We start from the raw sequence: 15,769 nt of genomic DNA, 5'->3' as shown, positions 1-15,769 counted from the left end.
TTGTTTGAGCAGGGATCAGCTGATCATTGCTCAAACAAATGACCTTCTCATTTGTTTGTGTTTCTCTACACGCTGCTGAGTAAAGAAATGTTTATGTTTTTCATATTCTAGATTATGACCTGAACCAGTGATCAAACCAGGCAATGTGTCTTTGTGTGGGTCACAGCACTGACTGTAAACCAGCTGATTTAAGTATAGCTCACACTTGTATTCACAGCAGAGCACAAAGTCTTTACACACTGCTCCTTCTGCAGGAGAGAACTGTAAAGGAACTTTTAAATAAGTGCACGTATCGTATAATGTTTGTATCCCATGACAATAATATTTCATTAAGGCAAAAAATATTTGGACGGATCTTTTACTGCATATGTGCTCTGATCCGTCACTCTTTCATATCTGCTCACATATATTAATGCCTCTCAGGACAATAATACGTGTAAATCTATGAGAGCTACACTCTCTGATGACATCAGTATTTAATAGAATATTATTCTATAACAGGGGCGGAGCGTGGGGGTGGCTTACTGGGCTTAAGCCCGGGTTGTTTTGTCAGAAGCCCGGGGTCTTTTGGAGTGTAATTTTTTCATAGTTAGATGCCTGGCTGACAACAGTATAAAACAAAAAGTACACACAATATTCGAAGCACATAGTGCACACTGTGGGAATTTATGACTGTGCGTGAATCCCCCCTGATATTGGTATGATCCAAGCTCAGGCACTAAGCGACTGAGCGAGGGGGCGGGGCAGCTGCTGCCTGTGAGTGCACTGTTGGAGAAACGGAGCCAGCCATACTAAGGAGAGCTTAAGTTTGAGCAGGTACCAAAGCAAATCATTCGTACCGTACAAATAATGTAAATATGACGGTGCATCACGAAAGATTGATATCAAACTGATCACTTGACCCATATTACGTTACTTGCTCTTCAAGTGAATCAACAAATGGCAAAATGAAAAGCCGAACAAATGCTATTTTTTTTAGAGTCTTAGCCTACATGTGTGTTTATTTCATATTTTCAGTTCTTACCCTCCCCGACTAAATCAGTTATGTACTGAAATATAAGAATGGACATTAGAGGCTTCTTTCAAAGAAAAAACTCAGGTAAATGTTATTTTATATATTATGCTTTGTATGTTGTTCAGTATATAGAGGGGGAGGAGGTGGAGGTGGTCAACAAGTACAAGTACCTCGGGCTGTGGGTGGACAATAAACTGGACTGGTCATGCAACACAGAGCACCTGTATAAAAAAGCCCAAAGCCGACTGTACTTCCTCAGGAGGCTGAGGTCTTTTAACATCTGCAGGAAGCTCCTGAGGATGTTTTACCAGTCAGTGGTTGCTGGAGTACTTTTCTATGCTGTGGTGTGCTGGGGGAGCAGCACAGCAAAGAAGGACTCATCCAGGCTGGAGAAACTGATCAGGAAGGCTAGCTCTGTGGTCGGCATGAAGCTGGACACTCTGGTGACAGTGGCAGAGAAAAGGACACTAAAAAAACTGCTGGACATTATGGACAATGCTGGGCATCCTCTGCACACGGCCATTAAAAACCAGAAGAGTCTGTTCAGTGACAGGTTGCTTCTCCCCAAGACAAGAACTAACAGACTTAAAAACTCCTTTGTCCCACACGCCATCAGACTGTTTAACTCCTCTCTGGAGGGGAGAGGGAGGGGAAACAGGAGGACAAAGGAGGGGGGAACAACTAAGCTGTAGTGCCTCTTCACTTCACTGTGCAATACCTTTTGTGCAATACTTTTGTTAATAGTCAACGGTGCAATAGACTCAATACTTGAAATGTGCAATTCACTTGTATTTTTATTTTTATTCCTATTTATTCTATTTATCCCCTTCGTATATTTTATTTATATTTGTCTCTGTATTTATATGTGTGTGTGTGTGTGTGTGTGTGTGTATATATATATACACACACACACACACACACACACACACACACACACATATATATATATATATATATATATATATATATATATATATATATATATATATGTGTGTGTGTGTGTGTGTGTGTGTGTGTGTGTGTATATATATATATATATATATATATATAATATTCTGTAACTCTGTAACTTCTGTCGGTGCTGTGCTTTTGGAAACCAAATTTCCCAGAGGAACCCACCCGAGGGATTAATAAAGTTTTATCTAATCTAATCTAATCTAATCTATATTTCTATGCAAAACAAGGCTATGTCCACACGTACCCGGGTATTTTTGAAAACGCAGATTTTTCTATGCGTTTGCACCTTTCGTCCACACGTAAACGGCGTTTTTGGTCACTGAAAACGGAGATTTTTAAAAACTCCGGGCAGGGTGGATATTTTCTAAAACTCCGTTTTTGCATTTATGTGTGGACGAGAAAAACAGAGAAAACGCAGAAAACACAGCGTCAAAGATTTGCGCCTTTTTTGACGTCACACTGTGCGCCACGTTATTGTTTCGGTGAAATGAATTTTTACAATACTGTTACTGTTAATTGTACTCTCTGCAGTGTTTAAATGCTTACATATACACACACACAGTTACTGTCCCTTCACACATACGACTCGGTTCTGCTTCTATGCCTCAGCTTTGTTTACTTTTTCCCACCGAGGCTTCTAGACTTCTGATTGGCCAACATTTCTACACGGTTAGGAATATAGCGCCACCTGCTGCTTTGGCATGTTCCTAGCAGCGTTTTCCTTCATTTCTGCCTTTACGTGTGGACGGGATTATTTTTTAAAACGAAAACGGAAAATCTCCATTTTCAAAAATACCCGTGTACGTGTGGACGTAGCCCAAGAGGGATTTCAGTACACAGCAGGATATTCACATTTGTAACCAGATATTTACATACACTTTAGGGAGAAAACATAAAACATTTTTACTGTACAACATCAATTTAGAGTAAACTTTTGTTTTAGATAAATATTGAAATATATTTTGAATTAGTTAAATGTCAGAATAAAGAGAGACAGAGCTTTCTGTTTTTTATCACTTTCATCAAATTTAGGAGTACATGTACACTAAGTTTATTGTTAATTAATAAGAAACTCCAGACGATTCCATTCTGAGCTGAAGCAGCTTCTGATAGGTTTGTAGAGTCCATGTGAGTAAATTGGTGGCACACCTGTGGATGCATATAAGGCAAAACACAGAGCCTGTTTCTTTGACATGGGAAAATCAAGAGATGTCAACCAAAACACCAGGAAAAGAATTGTGGAGCTCCATAAGTGTGGCTCAATTTTGAATACAATTTGGTGCCATTTGCAATTAAGAAATACAGATAGTTTCTCTCTTTACTCTTAAAGTTAACAAATATGTTTTTTATATTTATCAATCTAAAAAAAAATAAACATTTAGTCTGATTTGATGTTACAATTAAAAAAGTATTTGTGTTTTTATCTGAAGTTTGTAAATATCTGTATATTTGATGATTGTCAGCACAAAGAGGGAGAGAGAGGAGAATGAGGACAGAACAGAGATGAACAAGAGCAGGTGAGACAGACATGTTAGTCAAATGGTTGTTTATCAAAAGTATCACCGTATCATAAGTCCTCATGTATCTCGTACCTAGTGTTTCTTTTTAGGTTTGTTATTTTTCAAATTCTATATTTATTAAGTTCTGCAGGCTTGTTTGCACAACAAGGCTGAATAATTATATAAACTTTTCTCAATCTAAATATTGTACTTTGGTAGAATTAAAAAATAAGTGTAGTGCAGGTCTATGATGATTTTTAGTGCTACTATCATCTAGTTCTGATTCTGGTTCTGTCTTGGTTAAGTCCTCAGTAGTCCTGATTTTGAACTGTTGTAGTCCTGTTTTAATTCTGGATCAGTTCTGGGTCCGGTTGAATTGGGGTTTAGTCCTCGTGTCTTGATACAGCCCTGATTTTGTTCTGCCTTGCTGCTTAATTAAAAAACTAGTTTAAGGTGTCCTGCACATGTGATATATATTTTTCCCTATATTAAGTCATTCTTTTTTGAACAAAACTCAAAACAGAGCCAATTAATCTTTCAGTCATTTCTACCCCCCCCCCCCCCCCCCCCCAAAAAAAAAAAAACCCACATGCATACTACCCTTTTGGGCTAAGCCCCGGGTGTTTCAAATGTCTGGCTCCGCCTCTTTCTCTGACAGTGGACTCATCTCTGTGCTTGTCCTGCTAGACCTTAGTGCAGCATTCGATACTGTCGACCATAATATCCTATTAGAGCGATTAGAACATGCTGTAGGTATTACAGGTACTGCACTGCAGTGGTTTGTATCAGATCTATCTAATAGACTCCAGTTTGTGCATGTAAATGGAGAGTCCTCTTCACACACTGAGGTTAATTATGGAGTTCCACAGGGTTCAGTGCTAGGACCAATTCTGTTTACATTATACGTGCTTCCCCTAGGCAGTATCATTAGAAAACATAGCATACATTTACACTGCTATGCAGATGACACCCAGCTCTATCTACCCATGAAGCCAGATAACACACACCAATTAGTTAAACTGCAGGAATGTCTTAAAGACATAAAGACCTGGATGGCCGCTAACTTCCTGCTTCTTAATTCAGATTAAACTGAGGTTATTGTACTCGGCCCTGAAAATCTTAGAAATATGGTATCTAAGCAGATTCTTACTCTGGATGGCATTACCTTGGCCTCCAGTAACGCTGTGAGGAACCTTGGAGTCATTTTTGACCAAGATATTTTGCTCCACTCACTTCAGACTTCAGGCCAACATAATGTGACTTTGTTATTTTGAGCAGTGGGGGTTTTTTCTCAATCTGACTTTTTAATTTAGTTCATATGCATCTATCAATATACTTCTTAGTCAGCAAGGTGCTGCTGATGTCCTGATGACAGCTTCATCAGCTGCATGATTGATCCAGTCTGTGCATCAAGTCCTCTCCTGCACATTCTGCTGAATATTTATTATTCACCATGAATGACATGGAGCATCTGAATGTTTTAAGACAAACTCATAAAAAAATATGTGAACCAATAAAATGTTATCAACAATGATGTAGATAAAAATTATAAATCATACATACCGGTATATCATTTGTGTTGCAGTTCCTCACTGTGATCACTGGAGGGCAGTGACCACTTCTCACAATCTAGTCTCTGTGCTACACACTTCTACATGTTACATTACCCCATACAGTCTGCATCAAAAGAGGTTATTATGCTGAAAGCTACAAATGATAACATAGAAACTCCACCAGCTGATTCAGCCCAAAGTGCTGAAGTTAACAAAGAATTAGAAAACAGCATCACATCAATTCTGTAGTTCTACATTTGTCACAGTCTGGCGAGGGCAGACTGTATGAATTGAAAAAGGACCCAAAATGCAGACTCCAAGGAACAGGGAACAAAACTTGAATGTTAACAAAAAGCGAGCCGTTTAATATGGCTGGAAAAAAAGGTACAAACAAAGGGCAAGGCAAAATTAACACAAACCTAAACTGGGAAATCTAAACAAACAATAAGAAAAACCTAGACAAGAAACTTGGAAGCATGGCATAGGAAACATGGCGTGGACAACAGACGACCTGACAATCACACACTGAAAACAGAGGACTTAAATACACAGGAGGTGATTAGGGGAAGTGGAGACACATGAGGAAACAGCTGGCACACATGAACATAATGACGTCACAGTGGGAGAGTAAAACTGAACATGATGAACACAGAACACCAGACCTCTTCACAATAAAACAGGAAACATAATGAGACATAGACATGACAACCCGAACTTGACAACGTAAGACACAGACATGAAACGCATGAAGAGCAGGGGAGATTTAACATGGTTGGAAACACGAGGGGAAAATAATAACTAGAAACACTTAGGCATAATAATACAAACTTGATAACATAAGACACGCAGCATGAAACACGAAGGGTGAGGGGAAGCTTAAATACAGGGGAAGAAAACACAAGGAGTCTAATAGCCAAATGAACTTAGATAACCTAATGAACAAAATAAACTCAAACTTAAAACGCTGGGTCAAAAGACCCAGGACCATGACAACATTATATTTTGTCTAAATTAGGGGTGTCAAACTAATTTTACATCACAGGCCACATACGGTCCACTTTGACCTTACAGTTTTTTCTGAATGCTTAAACCCTAACTGTGATTATTGTAGCACAATCTCTAAAACTATTCAGACTTATAGCAAAACCACTCACTGAGTTTGCAAAACTAAAAGCACAAAAACTGCTTTGCACTCAGTTTGCAATTTTGTAACACACACTTTGCAAAACTGTTGGCACAATTCACTGCACAACACTCAATTACCAAATTTCCAACACACTCCTAGCAAAAGTATACACATGTATGGCTATCATTAACACTATTTTGCCAACTGTCTGGCACACTTTCACATGTGAAAACTTTTTTAGATAATTAGTCCACTTTGCAATCAGCCTAAGCACTATAAACAGGCCACAGGTAAGCTGTCTATGTGGAGTACAATGGAAGGAGCAGTAAGAGTGAGAAGTAGAGGAGGCCGAGGAAGAGGACGTGGAGGTGAAGAAGTAGGATGAAGAGGACGACAAGGACAAGGAGGACCAAGAGGAGGACGAGGAGGGGGGAGAGAAGGATGAGGAGGGGGGATAGGAAGGGTAAGAAGAGTAAGAAATAGAATTGCTGATGACATCAGAGCTACAATAGTGGACCATGTAATCAACCGTGGAGTGACCCTGAGGGGAGCTGGCCAACGGGTCCAGCCTAACTCGAGCCGCTACACTGTAGCAAGTACCATAAGGACATCTTGAAATGAGAATCGGTTAGTACAGTCACTTTGCACAAAGATTTGTAGCACTGCCATATGCCAATGAGAAACACACCAATACCATTGATGTAAAAATACTGAAATTGTTACTTTACAGAATTGCTAGATGACCAGATGCTGGGGCAGAGGAAGCATGTTCACTGCAGACCAAGAAACCCATATAGTCATTATGGCGATTGCAAATAATCCTATACTTGGAAATAAACACTTGTGTTTGTTTTGATGTGTTTGAATAAACAGCAGTACTTGAAGTTTGGATCCCTCTATGCTTATGGATCTATGACAGAAGTATGAGCTCAAACTGACATAGCCTATTGTGCACAGAGAAAGCAAAAGCCAGATGTGTTTTGTATTCATACCATCAGTGTGCAGTTGGCGCATTGTGTGCTTAGTAGATGATGGCTTGTGTGTACTGTTTGATACGGAAACACCATTTTTACGAAGGTGTGAAGAGTTAATCTAGCTGTGTTTGCTTTTGCAAGAGAACTACAATGTTTTGATGATTGGGTGACAGGTTCTCTTATTTGTGTGTAGAGTTTTGCAAAATTAGCCAATAGTTACAAAAAATGTGCTTAAGCAATCAGAAAAAACTGTAAGTGGGCCGGACCAGTGAAACGTTCTGTCAGTGTGAAGAAGTCACAGACTGAACTGTTTTTCTACAAGATGAAGAAAAATGAAATCTGTCAGCACGACTCTCTGGACTGAAACTGTAAGAAACAAAACTACAGAAAGCTCTGCTCACTGCCCACACTATCCTTTTTATGTTTCTTGTTTGAAGTCTGCAAAAAATTGAATTGTTTATTGCTTAATTACTGTGCATAGTATGAATGGGTGGCATGGTGGTTAGCACTGTTGCCGCACAGCAAGAAGGTCCTGAGTTCAATTCCAACATCAGGCCGGGGTCTTTCTGTGTGGAGTTTGCATGTTCTCCCCGTGTTTGCGTGGGTTCCCTCCGGGTACTCCGGCTTCCTCCCACCGTCCAAAGACATGCAGCTTGTGGGGATAGGCTAATTGGATAATCCAAATTGTCACTAGGTGTGAATGTGCGAATGAATGTGAGTGCGAATGGTTGTCTGTCCCTGTGTGTTGGCCCTGCGACAGACTGGCGACCTGTCCGGGGTGTACCCCGCCTCTCGCCCTATGACAGCTGGGATGGGCTCCAGCGCCCCCTGCGACCCTGAAAAGGATAAGCGGAAGTGAATGGATGGATGGAGTACGAATGGCCATAAGGGAGGGTTTTGTTTTATTTTCTTTATCAGTAGAAAAAGCTGTAAAACTTGTGAAAATATAGTTAAGTCCAAAATATCTGTGTGTGCTTGTTTGTGGTGAGCAGCAGATCAGAGAATTATAATAATTATAATTTATAATTATTATAAACAGCTTCACGCTCACATCCAGCCCAGTGAGACTCATTCAGTCACTGACCGTGACTCTTGGTTACATGCACACATTTCTGTATCTCTGCCTTTCAAAAACACTTACATATAGTTTATCTAATATTCACTGAACTGTACATTTGGTCTTTTTCAAGAAAACAATTTTTATTCAGTTTTTTCATAAAAGTCTTGTTTTTATGGATTTACTGCTACCAGTGAAGTTTGCCACATTTTGTCTTCCACAGTGGGAAATGGCTGAAATTAAAACTGGGATCACTTTATCCTCCTAATATTATACAATTTTTTTTTAAATGCACTCAGCTTTTCACTGAAGCACAGACAGATGCTCATTTTACGTTTTTACTTGTTTCTTCATGTTTTCCTGACACACTTTAAATTATTTAAATCTGACTTCTGTCTCTCTGTGTACCTGGCCTGTACCACTACACTCGCTGTCTTGAAATTTATTTATTTATTTAATTTATTTATTTATTAAATAAATGTATTTATTTACTGACACTAAGATCACATTTGTTGCTGTATTGACGCGATGAAGAGGAAAGATTGAGTGTGTGAAGCTGGGAGAGGTTGCTGTTGTTTCTGCTCTGATCAGAGGAAATGAACAATACTACAAAGCTCTTTTGTATACAGCAGCTTTAAATGCATCACTGAGTCACACTGTCGGTTACTTACTGCTTCACATCCAAAGCCTTTCAAACACTTTCTTTATGTTGGACGTCAGACTTTCTTTGTGCTTGTTGATGCTGGATGTGGCAAACAGCAGAGCATCTCTCTGGACCTCAGGAACTTTTCTCTCTAGGTTCTCATGTAGGAGAGAGAAGTCGTTGGATGGAAATCTCTGAGTGCTGTTGTTATAAAAGAGACACAACATGATTCAGAGTTTAACTTTATCATCAAGAAGCAGCAGTTAAAAAATGTTAATATAAAGTTTGTTGCATGTGTGTAATGAAACATAAAGACAACTACAAATGATCCCGCACACATCGCTGCAGCTCAAAGATCAGACGTTACCCAGAATCTGTAGTTTGCATGTAGATCACTCTGAAACCAATCGAGCAGTGGGACTTGTGTTGTTTCTAGGGGTGAAAGTGCAATAAGGAAATGACACTTGTCACAATATAAATAATGATCTGTTTGCTTTCTTCCACTTATCCAGTTCAGGGTCTCAGGCTGGCTGGTGTGTCGAGGGGGTGTTGGAGCCTATTCCTGTCGTAGGGTGAAAGGTGGGGTGCACCCCAGGCAGGCTAGTCTACCACAGAGCTACCACAGAAAGACTCAGTCTCTGGACTGCAGGAAGAAGACATGGAAAAACCAACCACACACACCAGACCTGTGGTTAGCCAAGTGCAAGCCTCCTGCTGTGATGGAAAGATTGGCAGTCTACAGAGACTCCCTGCAAGGATGATCAGCATCCTCAAAGAGCTTAGTGAGGACAGGAATATTTAGATTTTCACCTGACCATTTCCATTTTTTCCTAAAGAATATGAACGTTTCATTTGAGATTAATGTGCCTTTAACCTGACCCCGTCAGAATGCAGTATTATTAAAATTGTTATTTATCTGTACATTAAATAAATAATGTTGCATAGCAGGCAGATGAGCTGAGACCTCCATACTGATAAAAGGTTACAGGCCCTCAGAGCACACAGGGATGTTTCTGCTGATTCTTCTCTCGTACTCCCTGTTATTGTCCTCTGAAGTTTGAAGTAACCACGTTACTATATGGTCCATTTTACTGGGCCATACCTGTAATTATGCAGTGATGCTGGGACCTGGAAGAAAGGAGGACATGTGTACACAGCAGGAAACTGTCAGGCCAAGAAACCGAGAAACTAAAAAAAAAGAACATTTTGTAAATAAAACCTCATTACAAGCACACTGAGTGTCTCAGGTCCTTAATGGGGTCACAATAACAAATTATGGTTTTTACTTTAATATTTGAGAGACACAATAGTTTTAAGTAAAAACAGACCGGAAGGCATTATAGCATATGTACATTTTGTTTGAATGATTTTGAGGATTTCAGCTTTTGAAGTTTTTACAATGAATATTAAATCACTGATAGTGCACTTTTTCATTTAGATTATTATGATTATTATTATGATTATTATTACTACTATTATTATTACTATTATTACTACTACTGTCACAGTGTATGCTTTTAGGAAGAATGTCAGTTTGTTATGAATGTTGGAAATGTTATTCAGGGAGGGCAGATTGTGTTTTTTTTTGTTGGTGTTGTGATCCTGTTTTATGAAAAACAAGGACGGTAAAATGAAGACATGTTTGTGCTTCAACAAACAAGAACGTAATGAATCTAATCTGACTCTGTGGATCGCATGTAAAGAACCCCTCATAACTAATTAATAGATTTTTTTTTTTTTTTTAAATTTCATCAGAGTGTGAATAATGACTTTTCCCCACATGGTGGTCAATACAAGTGCCACATTTCTCATCTGTTCCTCTGACATGTTACTGTCCACATTGTTGTCCTGACACCTCCATCCATGACTGCATCAGGTATGTTTACTATCACTCTCCACTTTCTGTGTTTGATATCAGCAGGGAGTGATGAGCTCACAGCCAACAGCTGCTGTAATGAATTAATCCAAACATCAGTCTGGCTGAAAGGTAAAGATGATGTGAAAAACTGCTATTGGAGTTGTTATTTGAAGTAAACAGTGAAAGTTAGCTGTCAGGTTAAATAAACACTAAGTGAACACTACAGTTTTCTCCAGCAGAGGGCGCAGTGTGTTAAGAGATTTAGCTCTGCTCTTCACTCTGCACTTCTTGTAAATCAGCTGCTTTACACACACTGCTGCACACACAAAGACGCTGACTGATTTTCATTTGGATCATGTCTTTCTGTTATATAATCTATTCAATTCAATTCAATTTTATTTATATATCGCCAAATCACAACAAAAGTCGCCTCAAGGCGCTTCATAGATTCATAATCTAAAATATGAAAAGCATCTAAACTGTCTTCATACATCAGGCTGTAGAAACAGGATGTCAGGATTTCACGGAGCTCCTGCTACACCTCAAACTCACAAAATAAATTTATATTAAAAAAATCGATTCAGGATTTTAATGAATCGATTTTACGTTATCCAAGCCAGAATCGATTTTAATCGATAAATCAATTATAAAAACCCACCCCTAGGCAGAACGCCAGTCTGTTAGTTTTATGTCACCAGTTTAAACAGTTTCACTTGCTGTGTTCAGGGGGAGGGGCTAAAGACAACAAACAGGTAAAGAAAGAAAGTTTGAGCCAGCACAAGGATCCAGTCCGTGCAGACCGCGTCATCAGAATTACTGCTGAATAAAGTATTCATCATCTTTCCAGGACCAACACGCAGGTAAACTTCCATCGTTTGGTGAAATGATCTATGACCTGTTTCTTCTTATTTGTTCTTAATCTCGACAGAACCAAGTAAGTGGGTCGATTTGTCTGTGCATGTCACTAAAGCAGCTACAGCCGCAGTAAAAGGAAACGGGAAGGGGGAAGCATGGGGGGGGGGGGGATTCACGTGATGGAAAAGAGGAAAAACAACATCGAAATAAGAGAGAGAGAAACGATTATTGTCTTGCACTGCAAAATGTAACCGCCCGCCACTGAAGGTAATAGAATCACTTCCTTACATTCAGTTACTGCACTTTCAGAGATCTACCTATCTTGCCTTTTGCTGGGAGTTGGCAACCCTATTAGTTAGGTTGTTTAATAGATCTACTAAGTACTGTTTAGAATACCAGAATAGGGAGGATGTGGTAGGTTTAAGTTTATTAGATTGATACATCTCCAACAAGACAGTGTACATCACTCTGACAACGGCGTTTCTTTTCATTCAAAGGCTTTATGGCTTTTCCTGTAATACTCTGCACTTCTTGTAAATCAGCTGCTTTATACACACTGCTGCCCACACAAAGACGCTGACTGGTTTTCATTTGGATCATGTCTTTCTGTTATATAATCTATTCAGTTCAATTCAATTTTATTTATATATCGCCAAATCACAACAAAAGTCGCCTCAAGGCGCTTCATAGATTCATAATCTAAAATATGAAAAGCATCTAAACTGTCTTCATACATCAGGCTGTAGAAAAAGGATGTCAGGATTTCACGGAGCTCCTGCTGCACCTCAAACTCACAAAATAATTACTCATATAGTTCCACTGTTGAGGGAAAAGTCCTGTTAAACTGATGGAGGCAGAACTAGGGCTGGGTATCGTCACTGATTTCTAGAATACATTAAATTCCGATTCACAAGGTACCGAATCGATTCGATTCAATTCGATTTGAATCTGGGAAATTTTGACAGTCAATAATATTATAATTCAGATCAGTACATTGACATATTTTTGTATCTATAAAAAGGAAGCTGACACACACAAGACTTTATTTTTTTTGGGGGGGGGGGGGGTCTGGGTTTTTTTTGGGGGGGGGGGGGTTTGTATATTAAAATCTAATAAAGTTTGAGTCATAAAAAAAATTCTGCAGTACATCAAAAACGAAAGACAACCATTAATCAACACATGAATGTTACCTCTGAAGTTACAGCGGTTTTATTAGAGACACGGCTAAGCGTTTTGCATTTTGCATAATTTTAAAAAGTTTAAATTTGTTCAATATTGAACGGCAGAAATTAGGTTCTTTTTCCAGAAGTATGTAAAACGAAAAAAAAAAAAACGTCGGCCGACAGCGCTGTAAACAACGGTAGACTTGTGCGTAACAAGCAAGTGAATAATGCAGAAAACAGACAGGGAGAGAGAGAGAGAGAGAGAGCTGTGCATGAAGTGTGATTTTATCGTGGTGGAAGCAAAACAGCAAAAGTCAGAGGGAATTCATGACGATGTTTATGTGAAGCGTAGTTTGAGTAGTTAGTTGATCTTCTTTTGCAGCTGTCGGCTTCCAGCCCCGAGCGTCAGCTGAGAAAGGCGACATCTCACTGATCCTGATCCGTGGGTCTGCGCTGTGTGTTTACGCCTTTGTGCAGAAGCCGTGTTCCTCCTCTCATTTACTGTCTTAGCTGTTTGGTGGTTGTTGAAATTTTGTGATCTTTCACCTGAGATTCTGGCATTTCGGGCAAAATAAATTTATATTAAAAAAATCGATTCAGGATTTTAATGAATCGATTTTACGTTATCCAAGCCAGAATCGATTTTAATCGATAAATCAATTATAAAAACCCACCCCTAGGCAGAACGCCAGTCTGTTAGTTTTATGTCACCAGTTTAAACAGTTTCACTTGCTGTGTTCAGGGGGAGGGGCTAAAGACAACAAACAGGTAAAGAAAGAAAGTTTGAGCCAGCACAAGGATCCAGTCCGTGCAGACCGCGTCATCAGAATTACTGCTGAATAAAGTATTCATCATCTTTCCAGGACCAACACGCAGGTAAACTTCCATCGTTTGGTGAAATGATCTATGACCTGTTTCTTCTTATTTGTTCTTAATCTCGACAGAACCAAGTAAGTGAAACTTTCAAGATTATGTGATGATGCTGGATTTTTATAGTCTGTATTCAGAGATGAGAGTGCAGTGAATATAACAACTTTTCCTTTTATTTAAGAGTCCACATAGAGCCTTTATCTGCTTCAGTTAGAAAGGATCTGATGAACAATGGTACTTCTGCAGCAGCAGCGAGAAGAAACATGTGATATTTCACTACATATTGCCATCACAGGAGAATCTGGTTCTGGTAAATCGACATTTGTTAACGCTGTCAGAGGACTACGTAATGGAGATGAAGGGGCCGCTCCTACTGGTGCTGTAGAACGCTCAAAGGAACCTATACCATACTTCCATCCAGACTATCCCAATGTCACTTTATGGGATCTTCCTGGTGTTGGCACCATGAAGTATCCGGCTCATAAATACTTGGAACTTGTTAAATTTGACAGGTTTGACTTCTTCATCATCGTCTCAGACACTGGTTGCAGAGAAAATGATGTGAAACTCGCTCAGGAGATTCAGAAGATGAAAAAAAAGTGCTACTTTGTTCGCTCAAAGATTGACAACTTTATGCGTGATGAGAGAAGAAATGAAGACTTCAGTGCAGAGAGGAGTCTTAGAGAAATGAGGAAAAACTGTGTTCAAGGTGAGTTTCTGTTTTGTTAAGTAAACACTTTATTATCCCAAAGTTGGGACTTATTTACTTTAACTGTGAAAGATATGGTTTCTTTATATTTCTTTATCACACAGGTCTTCGAGACCAAGGCATCGTGTCTCCACAGGTCTTCCTGGTGTCCAGCTTTGAGCCAAACCTTTACGACTTCTCTCTCTTACAGCAGACCTTAGACAGAGACCTTCCTAAAAACAAGAGGGACACTCTGCTGTTCATCATGCCCAACATCAACCCAGAGATCATCATCAAGAAGAAAAAAGCTTTTCAGTCCAGAATAAAATACTGGGCTGGTTTGTCTGGAACTGTAGCAGCTGTTCCAGTTCCTGGCCTTTCTGTTGCTGTTGATATTGGGTTGATGGTTAGTGTTGTTAAAAGTTATGTAACTGATTTCAGTATTGATAAGTCATCACTGGAAAAACTTGCTGAGAGAACAAATGTGCAGCATGCTGATCTTTGCGCTGTTGTCAGGTCACCACTGGCTGGAGTAGAAATAACTCCAGAGCTCCTCACGAGGGTGTTGACCCAACTAGCATGCGTAGCTGCATTTATGACAGCAGAAGAAAGTTTTAGATGGATTCCAGTAGTCGGACTTGTAGCATCAGCTGGTCTGTCTTTTCTTGTAATCTACAAAGCTCTGAATTCTTTCCTCGACACACTTGCTGATGATGCTCAGAGGGTTTTTGAAAAGGCTCTGGGTCTGAACTAGTAAGTAAATGATAATGTGATCCTGTGTTCAGTCTACAGCAGATCTCATTTTCTCTGGTCAAAGCAACAAGAACAGAGTAATTCTTCACAGCTTCATGCTCTCAAACATTCCTCCTCATCTGTGCCACAGAGGGAATGAAAACCCCCAAGTACCCGAAGGGAGACACAGATGGGTGGTTGAGGACAACAGGGTTATATATAAGACCTCTAGTTCCAGCCCACTATATCAGAATTGTAAAGAAATCAAAATGGAAATCCAAACTAAAGGAATTGTAGACACGTTCCACCCTGTGGATCCTTCCTTTACTTTCTCTTTCTTTCTCCTTAAAATGACGATGCTGTAATTAGAAAACCTGCTACAGTGAGTGAAGCTACTTGTGTGAGAAGTTTTCTTGTGGTTTCTGTTAGTGTCCAAAATACTGTAATTTAGACTCTAATAAAACTCTAATGTAAAAGGTTATTTAACTGCTGTTTCTGTTTAATCATTTAATTTTTAATGTCATCTACTGACTATGATCATTTCAAATCCAGTAAACTGATAAAGGTAATAAATGTGTGAGAATAATTAAACAACCAATGGTGGTGGAGTGAATTTACAAACCATTCAGGAACAGAAGCAGTAAAACCATGAAAACACCTCCATACACACAAAACTGTATTACTGGAAAACTGGACATAAAGTGTCAAAAGTACAAATAAGTATTCTGTGAAAAAATGTTCCCCATCATTTCTTATGGCTTAATATTAGTTCTGCACAT

At 39.3% G+C, this 15,769-nt stretch overlaps 1 protein-coding gene across 2 annotated transcripts; it reads left to right on the top strand.

The window, feature by feature from the left end:
- The first annotated feature begins 11,308 nt into the window (after positions 1–11,308).
- Positions 11,309–15,458, top strand: LOC113012635 (interferon-inducible GTPase 5-like). 2 transcript variants are annotated; one of them, XM_026152930.1, is made up of 4 exons: positions 11,309–11,542; positions 13,443–13,576; positions 13,752–14,279; positions 14,384–15,458. In XM_026152930.1, exons 3-4 carry the CDS (start codon positions 13,802–13,804, stop codon positions 15,010–15,012), a joined length of 1,107 nt encoding a protein of 368 aa, XP_026008715.1. In that variant the 5' UTR covers positions 11,309–11,542; positions 13,443–13,576; positions 13,752–13,801; the 3' UTR covers positions 15,013–15,458. The 2 variants fall into 2 exon arrangements, with proteins under 2 accessions (XP_026008715.1, XP_026008716.1); XM_026152931.1 differs by lacking the exon at positions 13,443–13,576 and having other exon boundaries at positions 11,529–11,542.
- The last annotated feature ends 311 nt before the right edge of the window (positions 15,459–15,769 follow it).

This window comes from Astatotilapia calliptera, chromosome 19, assembly GCF_900246225.1.
Source record: "Astatotilapia calliptera chromosome 19, fAstCal1.2, whole genome shotgun sequence".
Taxonomy (NCBI): domain Eukaryota; kingdom Metazoa; phylum Chordata; class Actinopteri; order Cichliformes; family Cichlidae; genus Astatotilapia; species Astatotilapia calliptera.
The sequence above is the reverse complement of the archived record's forward strand: the minus strand, read 5'-3'. Positions and strand labels throughout refer to the sequence as shown.

Coding starts and splice junctions, on each gene's coding strand:
- LOC113012635 (XM_026152930.1), top strand. CDS start 13,802: ATGGTACTTCTGCAGCAGCAGCGAGAAGAAACATGTGATATTTCACTA. Junction 14,280..14,383: donor GAGGAAAAACTGTGTTCAAG/GTGAGTTTCTGT, acceptor TTTATCACACAG/GTCTTCGAGACCAAGGCATC.